The sequence below is a fragment of the Accipiter gentilis genome, chromosome 6 (genome assembly GCF_929443795.1).
Source record: "Accipiter gentilis chromosome 6, bAccGen1.1, whole genome shotgun sequence".
Classification (NCBI taxonomy): domain Eukaryota; kingdom Metazoa; phylum Chordata; class Aves; order Accipitriformes; family Accipitridae; genus Astur; species Astur gentilis.
The window spans coordinates 32,175,726-32,193,962 of NC_064885.1; the positions used below are offsets into that span (position 1 = coordinate 32,175,726).

General features: G+C 44.3%; 1 protein-coding gene across 21 annotated transcripts in view; it reads right to left on the reverse strand.

The window, feature by feature from the left end:
* Window positions 1-18,237, reverse strand: part of LPP (LIM domain containing preferred translocation partner in lipoma) — a 552,127-nt gene that overhangs the window by 223,609 nt on the left and 310,281 nt on the right. For all 21 annotated transcript variants that reach the window (XM_049803003.1, XM_049802998.1, XM_049803001.1 and 18 more), the window contains one exon: window positions 111-312. In XM_049803003.1, coding sequence (XP_049658960.1) covers window positions 111-303 — 193 coding nt within the window. In that variant the 5' untranslated portion in view covers window positions 304-312. The remainder of the gene's footprint in view (window positions 1-110; window positions 313-18,237) is intronic.

Genomic DNA, 18,237 nt, shown 5'->3' on the forward strand with positions numbered 1-18,237 from the left:
GGCTCCCTCAAACTCATCAACAAAGAGCAAGTCAAGAACAGCCTGTGTTAGCAGTCAATTCCTCTGCATTAGACGGCTGTGGTTCCTTCCTAAAAAAAATAAGTACTTACCATCACCTCCTGGTTGCTTGTATGGGTTGTACTTTGGCTTGGGTGCAACAACAGGCGCAAACTTCTTTGGCGTCTGCTGAGTGGACACCGAGATGCTGGGAGTCCCAAAGGTGTGTGTGGTCTCCATCCTTGCAGTAACGTGACCAACAGGCTCGTTGGTACTCTTGGGTGGCAGCCAGGACGGGTGGGACATGGTTCAGATCTGAGAGTAGAGGTAAAGAGAGTCACACGTCCATTAGGAATTTAGGCTGGGGAAGTAACAGTTGCAAACCTACGACTTTGTTGGTTTATAAAATCAAATCTACAAAACCCTGTAATATGTTTAACTTGTGCATGCTTATCTTTAAGCATATTGGTCCTAATGTACGGGACTTAAGATACAAACCAGTCTTTCTTTCTCCAGTAGGTCAGAATTACTGATCAGCTTATCACTGGTGCCTGCAAAAAGCATTGCTATTTTCCTCTTCAAACCATAGCGGAGGCAGGCTGATACTCTGGAGAAGCCCATCAATCCCACCATCCATTCAGCACAGCAGTGATCTATTTCCCTTTCCCTGTTAGGCTTTTGTGAGTATAGTAACGTACAACAGTGCAGGTGGCTCTGGGGACAAGTGTAGTCAGATGGGCAGACACCCTTCCAAAATACACCTTTAGCACTTTTTCACGTCATTTAGGACCCCATGTCCCAGTGATTTTCATTCAAACTTTTAAGAAAAAGGATTTCAAAAGCTTCTAATCATTCTTGATACTTCCACTTCTGAATGCCAAGCTTAAGATATTTTAAAAGCATATCAATTTTGAAAAAATGCCAGAATCCCACAACCGCTGACAACCAGGCTCCTTTTAGACATCTCAACTTGTGTAACAGAAAACAGAGGCAGCCCAAGTCATTACTTATTTATGAAAATCTTGGTTTTGGCCTCTTAAAAGCCTACATCACTTTTGAGAACTGGACTCAGACACTGCTGAAAACGTTGCCCATAAAAAAACCTGTTTGTTGCAATGAACAAGTGCTTTTCACCGTGCACAAACCACACTCGCTAGGTAGCAGTGATGGTCCTACAGTACCATCAGATGGTCCTACAGTGCTGGGTTTGAGATGTAATGAAGAGGTGAAGAGTCCACACAAACAAGAACCAACGTTAGTTTGTGAGCTCTTGAGCACCCTCTCACTTCTGCCCACGCTGTGCTTTGGTGTCAGGACTCTTCAAGGCCACCAAAACCAGAAGGTAGCTGTGACCCGATCAGGAAAGACTTGTTTTGTTCACGGAAAAGGATCAGTGCAAGAGGCAGCACCAGGCCACGGGAGACATTAGCAGACTGCCACTGCAGAAAAGCACTTCCATCTAGGAACAACGGGACAAAACAGAGAGGCTGTTGGATTTGCAAAGAGGTGGTGTCCAACTGCAGCAGCAAGTGCAATCTGCCAGGGCTGAGGTGCAAGCCAGAGCCGTAGCTCTGCTGCGCATGGCAGCAAAGGGCTGCATTAGCTGGTGTGAACAGTCTTCCGAGCTCAAGGTGGGAAGAGGAAAGGGCACGGACGAAAGATGGCCTCTGGCAGGTGTAGAACCCCCTGGAGTGAAATCATTATCGAAGTCCACAGTGCTACAGCTCTCAGCTATTCTGACACAGCTTTGTGGTCATGCATGCAGCCATCTATTTGAATGGCTCATGAGGCAGTATTTCCAAAGCTGAGAAGTGCAGCCCCATGCAGCTCACTGATACCATGCAGGAATGCAGCCACAGGTCCACTCCTAGCCTACCTGGGCATATTCTTGGTGCCTCACAGATAAGACTTCCATGCACACATGCTTCTTGGAGAAAGAAACAACACTGAGCTCTTCAACCAGCCCCCAGGATTATATGGAACATTTAGGCAGGAAGAAGGCATATCTGATAGCATATTTAAGTCTACCTAGAGAAAACAAAGCAGAAATCACACTCCATTTCCCTTTTCTCCTAATTTGGGCTCACACATCACTAGAAATGTCAAGACTAAGCTGTTGGGACTTAGGAGTAGAGCTATTTTGTCAACTCATCCTGGCTGGCAAAGAATCTGCATACTACAAGGTCCATGGTGGAGCAAATTCAGTTGAGTCCTTTATCAAAAAAGCAAATGAAGACTCTTGGGTAGAAGGGTTCCTGCACGAATAGCCTTGTCCTAGCAATTTGCTATTAGCAATGCTGAGTCAGTCTGGTGGAAAGGAGTAAGGTCTCCACATGGTAGTGTGGGGACAGTACTTCCAGCTAACAGCAATGACTGCTAAAACTGATGTATATATATATGTGTGCTTATTCCAGCCCAGTAATTTTACTCCAGGTAACAGGTTTCCCACTTGAGGAGTCATTTCTATTTAAGTCCCAATGTCTGACCCAACATTAGCAGACAGACAATTTATGGTCATCTTCCACCTCCATTGCTCCTTGTGTGGGACTGGAACTGGCAAGTGCCAAACATCAGTCCCAACACTTGTGGCTCTTCCTTACCGTGCAGTCTGACTGCTCGGCGTGCACACAGCGGTTTTGTGATCCCTATCACTACAGGATGAGCCTGTTGCACTAGACATCCAATACCAGTGAAAGGAAGCCACTGGGACTGGCTAGAAACAAGGCAGATGGGAGTGTGGCAGTAGCACCCTGGAGACTGACAAGTATCCAAGGCTGAGCTGCAAGGATGTGACTTTCCCCCGCCACACGCCTGCTATCCGACCTTACAGTCACAGTGCAGAGCATCATTCTGAAATCAAGAAGTGAAAGGCAGGTCCTCCACACAGGGCTGGAGAGGAAACCAGCCGTGACGGCTGGGGCAGAGGGCACGCGAACCATCCGGAGGGCTCCCACCGCCTGGTACTTCCCATTGCCAGCACCAGTCCTGACAGACCTAGAAAACAACTGCCACTCAAGCAGTAAGATTCACCTACACTGCTGCCGCCTCCTCCCACATCCTTCAAAAATGTAAAACGCAGCAATAAAACTCAGGCAACTATCAAGGTTTTAAGAGCAGAAAGCAATGAGGGCACTCAGCCTTAAGAGCTAAACAGGACAACTCTGCACTCTGCAGAGTTATTACATCCAAAGACGACTATACCTTACTCATTGCTAAAAGCATCCTGGAGTTTTATTCTGACAGGTTTTCAGCCCCTGGCTTGGCATCTCATATGAAAGAGCGTGAAGCACCCTCAGACCCTGGACATTACCTCCATACTGATTCAAAGCAAAAAAAAAACCACAAAAAACAAAAACCAGTACCGACCATATTATCATCATTCCTGTTCTGGTAGCTCCCTAGTTGTTTTTTAACCACCCACCAGGCAACACGCCTTGGTCCCACTGAGCTCTCATGGTCTGGCCGGTTGATGGTGCCAAGCTGATGGCAGAGATAGGTTGAGTGATGCACAAACCAAGAATATCCGCTTCAGTAGCTAGGCTGCACAGTGCTGGGGACGGCTGAAGACAACGTGCATCTCAATGAATGAGCTTAAAAAGCAGACTGGTCTTATGGACAGTTTGGGAGCGTGAAGACCACACTGCTGTAACTCAATTGCTGACTGTAAGCTGGCACGCAGCTCCCTCTCAGCTACCCTCTAATGCATTTGTTTTGGCAGTGGTGGTATTTTCTAATTGTTTCCCCGTTAGACTTTTCTCTTCCTCTTTCTCCCCCTCTCATTTGCTGTTATGCATTTGCTGCCATTCGTTTTTGCTATCTGTGCCTTGACAATGTTTTCAGCAAGTTCCCTTTTCCTCGTCTGTTCCAGCCCCAGCTCCCTAGCCTCAATTAAATTTAGCTTAACTACTTTGTGAGGTCATAAAAAAAGAAAATGAATTAATCTCTTTTTAACAGCTGAAGCTAAACTTCTGGGTTTGCTGTTATTTCCCCCCCATTTTTTTATCTGGTAAAAGGCCAAGAGCAAGGCATAATATAAGGTACAGTGGCTCGCAGAAGGCCACAGCCCCCCACCTCTCTCTGCAGACTTCTCCGTGGTGGAGCACCCTGCCTAATTCAGACAAAGCCATCAGCGCTCCCTCACCATTCCCTACAATATTGTCTGGTTTTCAATCAGAAGCTTTTTTGGAGCAAAACAGATGAACATTTTGTGATGTGGACAAAGTAATCAAAACAGCACAGGGAAACTTGGGCTTATAACCAGTCCTCTTACTCCAACCTTACTCTTGCGTATGCCACCACCTCTGCATCACTGTGGTTCCTGCACTTGGATGAGAACTTCCAAACAGGTAAAGGCAGCACTTTTCTGGCTGGTCAGCAAACACAACTAGCAAACACATTTCACTTTTGTCTTTGAGGTGTTTCCTTCTAAATATGTTATTTCTGCCAGTTCTACAGTAAACAGTTTTGTTTTCAGAAGCTTCTAACTAGATGTGGGATGTGGGGGATTGCAGAAGTCAGTGGTTGCAAGAAGGCTAGAGTCACTGAGAAACCCAGCCAATAAAAGGAATAAACTGTATTGGATATTGCAGGCTTGAGAGAACGAAGGAACAGGTAAAACACAATAAAAGGAGAATCAAGATGGATGGCCTCGGGGAACTCAAGATGCAGGACCAGAAAAAACATCCTGGCACACTGGCAGAGAACAACGTGGTGAGGTGGATCTGCTTACCCTGGCTGCCAGGGACGGACGGAGCTGTTACAATAGCTGTATTAACCATTTCTAAGGGTGAATACAGCAAGCTCCTCCTTCAAGGGTAATAGTGGATGGAGTGAATAACCATCAAACCCAACCTGATCACTTTGGTTCTTCAAAAAGAGTCGTCGTCCCTGTCCCCCCCCATTAGAGAATAGCGAGTCTCACCAGCCTTTTGCTGGACAAGCCACCTATTGCTGCTCCTTGGATGCCAAATGCAAAGGGCCTGATCCCTCTGCTGCTCAAGTCACTGGCTGGACCAGAGAGCTCTCACTGAAGAGTTAAACTGTAGGTTAAATCTACAGTTGCCCCCACATTTCTGCTCCAAGCAAATCATTTGTCAGGCATGGTTTGCATTCAGTGAGCCCCTTCCTAGCAAACCTGAATAAATGTAGCCACCCAACACTTAACACAGCCAGGCTGAACAATCTTTGTCATCAGAGCTCACGTCCCTGGGAACCCTGGCAGAGGGACAGCAACCTCTCGCTTCCCCACCAGTGCCACATCTCCCTCTGTCTCGGCTGAAGCCTTCTGCATTTCTGCCTGCCGCTCACACAGCCATCCTCCTTGGTCACCAGTAACTCAACAGCTCCGCTCCTGATCCGGCTGCTACTAGCTTTTCCTGTGACTCCTTACTCACTCTGGCAACACCCCTTTCCCAAATTCACCGCCCCACCCCAGACAAAAATCCCCTAAATCTTCCTTATGTCACTACTTTGAAAGCCCATCTCGTCTAGCCCTTCTGTACTGTGCAGGATACTGAACTCTGCCCACACTATCACTCCACAAAGCTTTTGCTGAGCTAAAGAATATTTGTTACAAAGTATACGTAGCCTCAACTGAAAGAATGCAAGTATTGGAGAATCCACCACAGCATTACGTAAATTGTTTGGGCAAGCAATTAAGCACCATAATTAAAGCTTCTCCTTTATGTCTGCCTTGAAATTTACCTAGCTCTGCTTCCAACCATTGGATTTTGTTACGCTCCCATCATCTGCATTACAGACCCGTCTCTCTTCCTTACACAGATCCTTTCAGAACACAGCCAGGTCATTGGTTAAATCAAATCTGAACATTTAAATTAAGTATCAATTAAACTCACTGTAAAGAGCAGACTTCTCCTGATTCATTCATGTATATTTACAATGAACTCTCTTCAATTTTTCAGCTACCTTTTAAGAAATGGTGGATGCTTGCATAAGATCATTTTTTTAAGAATGGTAGCTTAAAATGAAAGGGGTAAAATGATGAATAATATCAAAGACAAAAACCAGACTGAAATCAGCTGTGGCTGCCCGAGGTTCTGTTATACTTCCTTCCTTGGAAGCATTAGTCATCACCTACTTTTGGAGGCAGAGGATAAGACTGGACTAACCATGATAAATAACATTAAAAGCAAAGAGTGAAATCACACTGCATAAATAAGGAAAACAGTGTGCTCTGGTTCTATCATTAGGATGATCTTAATGCCGTAAGTTCAGAAAATTCTAACCATGAAAGAATACACCGCAGCAGAGGAACTGGGATCCACGAGTCCCAAGATGAGACCACATTATCTAAAAATGTCAGACCAGGAATATCAACAGAAGATAATACCAGGCAGTAATAAAAGCCTGACAAGGTTTTTTGTTCCTTTTTTTTTCTTTCCTTTAAAGTGTGGGCATAAGTGCTTGTTTTTGCTTTTAATTACAGGATGCCATTCACCTTTGAGAAGCAAAGGTAAAACAAAGAGGGTTCCAAGTCAATTTAGCCTTACATCAGATAAGCAATGGAAGGGTACAGTATCAATTTGTCTGCTCTTGAAATTGTTAGTACATTAATCTCCAAGACAGGCTGGCTTTTCTGTGATTAGACTGTACCCAAATAAATCTTTATTTCATTTTCATATTTTTAACATGGACCAAATACTCCTTGGATGTTGATGGACTTTGCCAAGACAGAAGAATCTGTCCCCGAGTTAATTAAGCTAATGCTTCACAGTGGGTAGCAACAGTGTTTAACAAAAAATGAGCAACAACAGTCTGTGCTTCCAGACAGTCTGCTCTGTCTTCCATCCCACTCCTTCCTAAATCCACTGGCTTGATGTAGGTCCATAATGTTCTGTCTTAGTATCAGCCATGCACAGTTAACCATCACTCCTAAGGCCAAGGAACTGACCAGATACAGGGAATCAGGATCTTGTTTTCTGACAGTAGATGCAACTGGAAGCCCTACTGCAGCTTCTCCCTGATACCATTCAGGAACATGATCAAGATATCCCCCTCCCTGGATAACCCAAGTTTGTGTCTAAGGGCTTACAAGAGCCACGTGTAGAAAGGCAGACCGCGTTCCCCCCACTCTCCCTTCTCTTCGTCCATGTAAAAGAAATCAAAGAGAAAACTTTTGACTTCACCTTCCAACTGAGTTTTAAAGATCAGCTCTAGCACTGAACCAAGGGGACACCCTTCATGATGCAAAATCATGCCACACATTGCCCCTTTCAGTTAGAGGTACAACCTACAAGACTGGATGTTTTTACTCTAAGCTTATTTGTCTTCATTTCTTTGCCTGGAATTCCCAAAAGTACAAATGCAAATGTCCTGTTACAATACAGTTCTTTGCTTTGTCCTCATCACCTCCACTTCACTAATTAGCCAAAAGCAGTAATTGAAGCTGACCAGAGAGATTTGCTCTTTACAAACTCCCAAAGCTGCTTGTTTCTCTTGGCACTGTTCCCCTTTAAATGTTAAATGAATTTATTTCTCCGTTTATGGCCAATGATCTGTAGCCATGAAACTTTCCTGCTTCTTGTGGCCTCCAAAAGAGGATATAATGTCAAAATTCTGGTCTCATTAGAGGTCTTTAACCAAACATAAGAAGTGCCATAGGTACTCACAAACTCAGCCCAAGCTCTCCTGGGACGTCTTTCCCATGTGGTACTACTTATCCTCATCAATTTTACATCATATGAGAAATTATGTGATTTGGGGAACTGGGATTCCTTTTGAATTCCCTTAATCATTGCTGATCTGCACAGCATCTCACCAAATTTAAGTCCTGTAATACTAATCAGTCCAAAGCAGCTCCTCCCTCAGACCCTCCCAGCAGCAAATTGACTCTGGCCCTTAGTGCTCCTCAAACGTCACATCAGCAACCAGGAGAACCACAAAGCTGCAGGAACAACTCTGAGCACTGGGAATCCTGTGCGTGGGGCTGATGTGACCCTCATCACTGGTGAGCAGTGGAGACCTAAGAGGAGTCAATTGAGCCACCAAGTGACTCTGAGATGTGATGAAGAAGAATGGAACATGCTGTCACCTCCAGTGACTGCCTTCTTGACCACATGCAAACTTGATGCACATGGACTCCGACTCCTTGTAGCACATCTCTCCCTGAGATCAGGTTTCTTCGCTTGCACCCATTTTACACTGTTTATGGATATTTCTTGATGCTTTACTTTAGTCTTTCACAGCAGGTGTCAGCTGGTGCAAGTTTAACTCTCCCTCTCCCCCCACATCCAGAGTTTCTTCCAATTGCTTAGACAAGGCAGGGGTTTGTATCCTCAGCTCAATCCCCTCTAAATAAATAAATAAATAAAAATCAAAGTCACTTCTTCAGTTAAGCAGGGCTGAAAGCATTCACCAATTTCCTGCTGTGGGACATCACTAATGTAATCACAGGAATTAAAGGAGAAAGAAGCCTAGTTAGAGCACTGCTTGTGCTGAATTATTCCTCGAAGCATATAATCTAGTATCTTCTCACTCTGACTTTAACAGCTTCAATAAAATTTCCATGGGATCCTCCAGAATACCTGATTTAAATTCAAAGTTCACCCTGCTTTGAGCAAGGGGTTGGCCCAGATGACCTCCAGAGATCCCTTCCAAAATCAATTATTCTTTGACTCTAAAACCCCAGACTTCCAGCTGTGACTTCATCTGCACTCAAATGGGTTTGCAGTGATATAGCTGTATCCCACTTAAGATATGGCAGCAATATCACCTACTGGCAATGCAACATTATATTCCTTATTCTCTAGTTGCAATGGTCCGCAAATGAACACAGCAGGTACCCATTCTTTTAACTAAATAACCAATACTTGGAAAATAACTTTCTTTTTTCCTACAGTGGCTGCAACCACACTTCGGGTTTCTTTGCCAGCAGATCCACACCAGATTGGGATGTGACTTTCGTTTTATGTACTGAAGTCACTACAACTTCTACAGTATTACTCAGACACAACAGGAAGACACCAAGTCCATTGTGGAAATTGTAAAGACATAATGGTAAAGAATGGTGTCTCTGCTAACAAAGACGCTTAGCACAGGTTAACGTCACCACGAATATAGTTCATCAGGTACCAACCCAATATCACATTCATTCTTACACCAAAACCCTGCTGCTGGGACAATTTTGGTATCAACCAAAAACTTACTCTTTCTTAAGTTTCCTTCTTAGCTCATTTCTCTTGTATCTGCTTCAACATTGGAAAAGATAGAAGGGCAAACTAAACATAAAACTTTTCTTTCCCAATATAATTGCATTAGTAGTTTTGGGATTAGATGCAGGCTATTTGAATTTGACTGCTGCTGCAAAAGACACACATAAAAGCTGATGAATGAGATCTTCCTTTTACAGCCATGTCACATCCTGGTGTTAGATAACAAAGTAGGCTTTAAAATCCAAATAAATTGAACCTGACTGGCCCATGTGCATTGAAACAAAGAGATAGTACTGGCTCCCTGGAGATAGATAGATCTATCTATTCTAATACAACTCTAATGACCGCATTACAATTTCACCAGAGAGCAGGCTGATTCTTGACTTCTGTGGTATGAGACAATCCTTAGCTACTCCAAACATAATCATTGGATAAAACGTCAATCCAAGGCCTCAGCTACTTGTGGTCACAACAAACCCCAGAGCAATTGCAATGGAGGAGGTAGACCTGGTGGCCAGCCCAAAATGCTTACTCAAATACAGCAAAGTTTGTGGTTGAACCTTAAGAGCTGAGCCAGGAGGCAACTCCAAGCCAGACAATTTCTTCCAATTCTTAAAGCTTCTCTTCCTGATAACTTAACCTACAAGTTTGTGAAGGTGTTCCTGCACAACAAAGAAAAGCTTGAGATGGATGTTTCAGAATTTTGTGTATAAACAGAGAGAGGAAATATATTAATAGGGACAGCAAAAGAACAGGCAGAATAATGGTGAAAGGTTATTTTGGGAGTCCCAGACCACAAGCTCCCTTACACAAATACTGTTTTCCTGCACACGATTTATTTTCAAGATCCTTCTGCCAAAAGAAAAAGCTGCCTTTATTCCTTCTGTGCCCATATTCATTGTCTTCTCTGTAGCACAGCTCAGTACTTGGCATCCTACTTCAGCAGGGCACTGCCAAGCAACATAGTGCTTATCCATCAAATAAAAGGTTAAGAGACTGGACTTCTCAACCAATGGAGACATACTGGAAATCAGGCCTATCAAGAGTCCCACATAAGAGAAATCAGGACAGCAAGAGAAGGCAAGGTTAAAGCTTATTGAGCAAGCCCAGGCTGTTTGGATGCTGATGCTGGCTGTAAAGAAGAAGGAACCGTGCAGAACTAACATTCAGCTCAGCAGTGAGATATCAACAAGACCCCAGTGGGACCAAATGGGACCATGGCAGCGTATTGACACATAGATAATTGTATTAGCTTTGCAGAGCGCTGTGTATATATGTCTCAGCATGGGGAGAAACAGCAGGGATCTGAGCTTAGTGGGAAACTGATACAGAGTGAACAAGGAAACAGGGTAGAGCTTGAGGTCCTACCCAGCAAGGCTAGTATGGGTATAGGCGCAACTTTTATTTATGACGGGTTCCCTGCAGTCCACTTCTCTTCTAAAATAGCTGTGATTGCAGGAAGAGTCAGCTGCCACCATCCTTGGAAGAAAATGTATCTGCTATCGGCAGTCTGAACCCCAAGCCATTGAGAGGATTTCTGTGAATGGAAAAAGGAGCTGCAGCCCAGAATATGGGCACAGCATGGGCCCCACTCAAGAAGGATGCGAGCGAGGGGCCAGTGCCACTATTACTTTCTTGAGACACCTCAAGGGGCTGGCAGTATGACCCCCACTTTGAAACTGTGATGCCTAAAAAGCAAGCAATTAAATCAATTAATGGCCAGGATCAAAATCTTTAAACCCTGCTTCTTTTCCTCCCACCTGATCCACTTAACTTTTCCTCCCCCAGATCCCAAGCTGTCCTGGAAGTCACAGCGTTGAGTATGACAAATCCCTGGATGATTTCTCCTCCTTCTTGAGCACTGTACCAACCTGTGCCTCGGTTTTGGCAGCTCAGCCCATGGCACCTTGCAAATAATTCAGGGGAAATAGCCCTTTTCCTATGGAAAATCCTATATCCTAACACATAGAAGAGTGATTGCTGCCAGATGGCTGGGAACTGATGCTGTGGAGAGTTTGCTAATTAAAGCAAGATATTTGAGTGCATGGAAACTGTAGGGAAGGAAATACACAGACCCCTTTGTATAAACAGTCAGAAAAAAGACTACATTTCTCTGAGTTTCACAAGAACAGGTGATTTGACATGATCAAGACATGAGCACCCCAATGTATTCTAGTCTCCTTTTTGCAGCACAAAGGAAAAATAAAGATTTAACTGCTTCCTCCTTTAAGAAGTGGAAAGCCTACAGTATTGTCAGGAAAGAAAGAGGATCTCTGCAGGTTACCGAGTCCTGCTTTTAGCAGGAGACTGGACTACCACCAACACCAGATAAGGCTTGCTGCGGCTTTGCCCTTGAAAACCTCCAAAATGGAGAAACCCCTGCTACCTGGTGACTTGTTCAAGTGTTGCACTATTTTCCCAATGAAAATGTCTTTTCAACTCCCCAGCTGAATCTCCCGATCCACTATGCTTGTCCACGGCATTTTATTTTGCCGTCTGGACAGAAGCATTCGGCTCTGTCATCTTCGTAACGTCCCTGGCAGTAGTCATAGGCTGCCGTTGAATCACTCTTTCGCCTCCTCTCCATCAGAGACAGGATGCAAAGCTCCCTCAGCCTCTTCTTGTAGGCCATGTGCTCTAGGTCCTTGACTGCCCCTCTGAACCCTCTCCAGCTCTTCAACATCCCACTTCAACTGGAAGACTCAAGACTGGATAACAGCTTCACCAGCAGGGAGTAAGGGTGAACAACAACTCATCTCAGCCCACCGTCCAGGCTTCTCCTGAAGCAACCCTGTATCCAGTTTGCTTTATTGGCAATGACAGCACACATTGGACTCATATTTGACCTGGTGTTCACTGCCTACTCCAGGTCCTTTTGTCAAGGAATAAAGAAGAATAAAAGGCATATTCTGAGATGGTGCCTAAGCTGGAGGAGCTCCAAAATGTCCGCAGCCAAATGGATAGGAAGGTAAGGCATAAGGTGTTATCAGCTACCCCTATGCTATTTGCAATAAACACAACATAAAGCTCATTGAGATGACAGCTGTTCAAAGAGGGGTGTTCTAGAAGCATGGGGAAATGGGTGAAGAGGAATATTAAGAGCAAAGGCAAGCATGCCATGACACTCTGGAGCACATCAAGATAAAGCTCTGTTTTAGTAACCATAGAACATCAGTTCTGCCTTGAATAGAAACTTGTGACTGAAGACAAGTGTTTGAGATTTGATTTTCAATTCTTCTTTGAAACTCATAAAACCACCAAGCACCAGCCTAGGAAACTGTTGCTCTTCCCTTTTATCTCAGTGCCCGTTCATTCAAGAACAGTGATACTCAAAGCTCTGGGAGCTAATTCCTCAGTTGGTGCAAACCACAGAGCCAGCAATGAATTTAACCCAGACAGGCACCCACACTGGCCTTGCACTTTTGCTAAATAAGCTCATCACATTAAAAAGCTAACTCCAGTGGCTCCACCACTATCACATTGGTGTCTTCTGGTTCTGACCACCCAAATTAATCATTTGTTCTGCTTCCCAGAAATCAATATGAAGTTTTGTTGTGACAAAAGAGTTTCCATACTAGACTGGCCACATCGGTTCCCTAGATGTGAAATGGCTCAAATCCGACAGTCTCCAGGAAAACATTACAGTGCTCATCTATCTCCACTGCACCTTCTCAGAAGAGAGTGTGGGGGGTGGTAGAAGAGAGGAAATCAATCAGGAGAAGAGGGAATTTTTGGAGGGAAGGAAGAACCAAACTTTTAATGTATCTAGAGATAGTGATACACTGCTGCATTTTAGCCACTGCTGGCAACCGCTTGTGTTCTGCTTTTGAACTACACTAGGGCAGCTGGGTCATGCAGCTGGTAAGTGCACACACAGGTCAGTTAATCAAATGCCCTCCAATAGTTGCTACCTCTATCTCACAGGTCTAAGGCAAAGCATGTTCCCACACACAACTAAGCGTCTGCAAGGCATTTCAGCATGCCTTTGCCGTGTAATGCACATATTTCTCTTTCAAAGTAACACAGCTGCCAACACCTTAATCATTCCATGGGGACCTTCAACGCCACCAGCCCCATAAGTGCTTCATTACCTCCAGCACACTCCTGCAGAGCTCACATCCCAGGTGAGCTGTATGAGCACAGCTCTCTGTCAGCTAAAGCAAGCAGGCTGAACTGCAGGAGATCAGAATCTGGGCAAATCAGGTCTAACAGCCCATCTACCATCACTCTTTGTTCCCGCAAGTTTGGCCTCGTTTACTGCAAAATATCTAGGACAAAAGGCAAGACAGCAACAAGAAACCACCTTTGAGACTGAAATTATTGCATGTTTCTTTTCATGAGATCCTGTGGGAGAGAAGATGCTTGCTCCTCTGCATGGAGTCTCTAAGGGGCTATGGAGACCAGCCAAATAACGTTAACTGAGGCACCTAAGTTGTGTGTACATCCCCAAAGCTTTCTTGTTTTTAAGTTAGAAACTGCTGCCTCAAGTCATAAAAATACTATGTTTTGAAATTGTATTGATATGTTCTTGGCACAGAAAAAAAAATAAACTGCAAATGCAACCAATACGGAAACTTGAGCTGCCCTTTGTTTCTGCTGGACTTAAAACACTAAGGGGAAAACCTAAGCAACAAATTAAATTGATCCATGGAAAGATGCAGTCTGTTAGGACTGGTACACAGATACCTATTTTGAAACTAGCTCGAGCACTTGAAGGCATAACCTACCCTTTGAAGTTTCTAGGTCGCTCCCATCAGGTTCCTTGAGATGACGCTGCTGGAGATGCCTTGGAAGTTATTCCTCAAGATGGCAAGTCCCTTCTTAAAGCAAGCTACCTCAGGGCCATTTTTTGTGAAGCAACACCACTGAGGAACAGCTTCACCTGCTCTCTCCATGCCAGCTCTGCCCTCCCTCCTCTGCAGCCCCCTCTACAAGCCATTGCCCTTCCAACTGAGGTTATGATCTAATGGCTCAAGATGATAAAGGATGGTTATTTAATCATGCAAGGAACATGAACATATGCACATAAGTATGCATACACATGTGCATCTCCTTGTTTTTTTGATTCTACATCGTTTGCTCAGGAAACTGGTAGAGGGGAAGAATAAGGAGAGAAACCAACAGTTGCTCACATGGATCAACACTTCCAGGCTCTCTCTTTTGCAGCTCATCTCACTCATACTTGTGGTTTTAACATGTGATTCACATTAGGCCCCTCTGCTTGCCATTTGATGGTTCTGCTAAACAGATGTGAATTTATTTAGTCACAGAGCCTCCTCTTTACACTGCCTCTTTGTAGAGCAGATGGGCTTTCTTTTTTCCCTGTTCTACAATATTCAGATAATGATCATACCCAGTGCACAGGTTTGCTTGATGATGTCCTATGAAAAGGAACAACACATGAACACAGACACGATCTCACATGAGCTCTCTTCAGCAGTTAGGACACACCGCGAGAGGCAATGGCACTCATGGAGAACGCCCAACTGCAACACCAGCAACCTCTAGAGAAGCCCAAGGTCTCAGGGATCCTTGAGGCCAGCCCCATAATTTCAGGCAAATGAGTGATTCACACCGAACTTAGTAGGGTCCAGAAGACAAAACGCCACCAACCGCCCATTGCAAAGCATGTGTCCCCATGCGAAAGCTCTGGTGGAAGAGCGAGCTGAAGGGTAAGCTCCTGCAACATTCATGGGGACATGAAACCATGTGCATCTCCTGGGACTCCTCAGCATGGTGAAATAGCCTGGAAAAGTTATTCGCTCCCTGTGTGGGCATTCTTCTTTCTGCACTGAGAGTGCATTTGGCAATGGATGAAGCAGAACTGCACAAAGGCCCTCTCAGAGCAGAATAAGACTGCCCACAGGAGAAGTACGCTCGGAACAGCTATTGCACTTTAAATTCACACCCTGGCTTTGTTTCGCAATACTCTCCCTGCGCAGAAAGGCCCTAGGCTTCGGATTCAGTTTCTGCCCATATCATCAATAGTTGAGCACTGCTCCCATCCAAGGGTAGGATATGGCCTATACAAGAGGCCACAGTACAATCTGGGAGGAGAAGGACGAGCTTCACATTTACTTTGCACTATCCCGTATGTGGATGTGCCTGTATATTGCTTTAGTAACTGAACACTGATGACTTCACCGTAGCAAATGGCCCTGCTATGTGGGTAAATCATCTCTGCTTTACCACAGAAACCAAGCACAGGATATGTATACATGGTACACACAAATGTCATGCCCACACCTGTGCAAGGATCTAATCCGTTTCCAAAAGCTGCAGCCCCGTACCTCAGTCACAGCTTTGCCCTCCATGCATTGCCCACCTGTTACAAAGACGACCTCAGTTTCTAGGAGAATCTACTTAGGACTCTGATTAACTCACCAGAAAAAAAAAAAAAAAAAAAAAAATATACACACACACACACTTTAAATGTGGTTATATCAAAATTTGGGTTATCTAGAGAATGAGACTCCAAGTTTCAGAAGGGAAGCAAAAGTGGAATTCTCTGCTTGAAAGGCACTTGGGACATAGCCATTAACACTCCTCCCTGGGGGCCCTAAAGCTGAACATTTACAAGAGCAGAAAAATATGTGTGGCTTTCTTTTGGGTGTATATGCATACAATTAAGCAGTATTAAAAAGCTAGTAGGGTATTAGGCAGTAAAACATTTTCAGTAAGAGAAGACTGGAACTGAAGAGGACAGCTGAGTCCTTGCAGGGCGACAGGCACTTCCAGCTACAAAGCACCTCATGTCTTCTGAGAGTTTTTTCTTTCTTTTTTCCTTGGCAAGTTCTGAGCCATCACGGCGTAATTTTCATTCCTGTTAATGACCATGCTATCCAAATATTTTGTGTACGGACCATACACCAGCACTTCACTCTTTTGTACATCTTAAGAAGCAGCAACAAAGCAAAACACTGTGAAAGAGAGACTTTCATAAGCATAAAGCAAATTTATGTGTCCAATTCCCAGAGGCTGGTTGCCTAACCTTCAGTATGAGCCTTCAATAACTTTCTCTGAGCAGCTGAATGATGTGCTTTCTTTCCTCCATGTAAGCAAAATGAAATTCCCTCCCACTTCACCCCACCTGCTCTGCAGACCTTGTGGGGCTGGTGCTTCTGCTGGGGCAGGACCGATGACAAGACAGAACACGGCATCGGGGAATAGGGCTCCCCTGCCATCCCTTCGGGCCATGTAGGAAATCTTTCCAGGCATCACTCTCCATCTGCATCCTCCCTTCCCTGTCACCTCGATCCAGACACTGGGGACGACATTTAGGCCTTTCTTTACAACACTTTGAGCTGAGAGACAGAAAGTGCTCTGTAAGGGCTATCCCATTGCAAAGTGCACAGAGCTGAAAGGCATCCAAAATGCAAAGTACAGATCTACAGATTTCAGTGGAGGGTTAAAACTGAGGGAGAGTGGAGCTATCTCAGCTGGCGGAGGCTCATGATGGATAGCAGTGAGCTGTTCAGAAGAAAATTAAGAAAACATTTTGAATGCCCTTCTAAAAAGGAACAAATAGGTCCAACACTCCAACAGAAGGGGATTTTTTGCATCTCTGAATGATAGCGCTTCGCTTTTATGGCCTGCGGCTGCTTGGGAAATTCAAAGCTATTTCTCTGAAGAATTCACTTGGACAAGCTTTATGGCTTTGATCAGTTAACTATTTTTTAATGCTAATCCACCCCAGTGATATTTGTCCTCCTTTTCCCCATGTGCGCAGAAGCACAGACACAGACAAATACTACACAAAAGCAAACATTAGCCAGATGAACAGCCAGGAACAATGACATCCAGAGCCCATAACCAAACACCAACTTCATTCTGTTTTATTCTTTTCTCTTCTAGCGGCTCAAGATCCTTTGTCCCAGTATGACCTGCTAATGGAAATTTAGGAATCAAATTTCCGTGCCCAGCAGGTATAATGCTCACACAGTGATTTGGCCACAACTATTCTCACTCAAGTAAAAAATTTAAATAATTTCCCCTAAAAGCTGCAACAAAACATGTAGCTGAAAGGCCTTATTTGAAACTTAACACAAATCCCTGCAAGTAGCCCAAGTGCTGCCCCATCCTCCAGATGAACAAATAAAGGTGCAGAAATAGTGATTTGCTTCCACTTATGGAGCAAAAATTAAAATGAGCCAAGAACAGGACTGAAGTTACCAGACATCCATCATCTCACTGGAATTGCTCTAACCTCCCCTGCAATCTCAGGCTTATAACCTGAGCACCATGCTAAGCAAAACTCCATTTACAATCTCAGCATATAAACTTGTCTCCTTGTTTAGGGCACCGAAGTCTAACTGTGTACCAGGAACACACCGAGTATCTAAGCCAATACTCAATTATCTGTCATATTAGTTTCACCAATATGACATCCTATGATGTATATAGCAGCCACTACACCAAAAAAAAAAAAAACCCAAAACCTGAGTAAGGGACCCTGAGTAAGTCCCTGCTCTGCAGTACCTTTGTGATTCAGGCTGCTATCTAAACTTTACTTGCTGTCTTTGGGTAACAGATTCAGGCAGTATTTCCTGTGGCAGAGAATTACACAGGCTGATTACCCTCTGCGGAAAAGTGAAGAAATCCTGGAAGCAATTTTCTGTCTCAATTGTTCCCAGAGTGCAGTAACAATCTTTTAGCCCTCTTCCTATTTTCTGCTCAATGCCATCCAAGCTCAGCGGGCAGAATCCATCACCACGACACCTCAGGTCTAGGTACTGCAAACACTCACCCAGGTGAAACTTTACACGTGAGTAGCCCCACAGACTTCAACTAGCATCAGCCTTGAACTCGGCCACAAAGTTTTGAGAGGACAAAAAGAACGGAACGAGATAAGTGAGAAACTCAAAAGTACCTGGGAAACATTCAGTCCTAGGTAGGACCAGGCTTATCTCAACAGCGTAACACAGATAAAGTGGGTTTGATGCACATTTTTTAACCTAGCTCTTTCATTACCAGATTTTTAAAGGAAATAAGGAAAGAGCAGCTCTACCTAAGAATTGTGCATCACAGGTAGAGCTCATAAGACAACAGATCATTTTCTCAAACTAAAAAT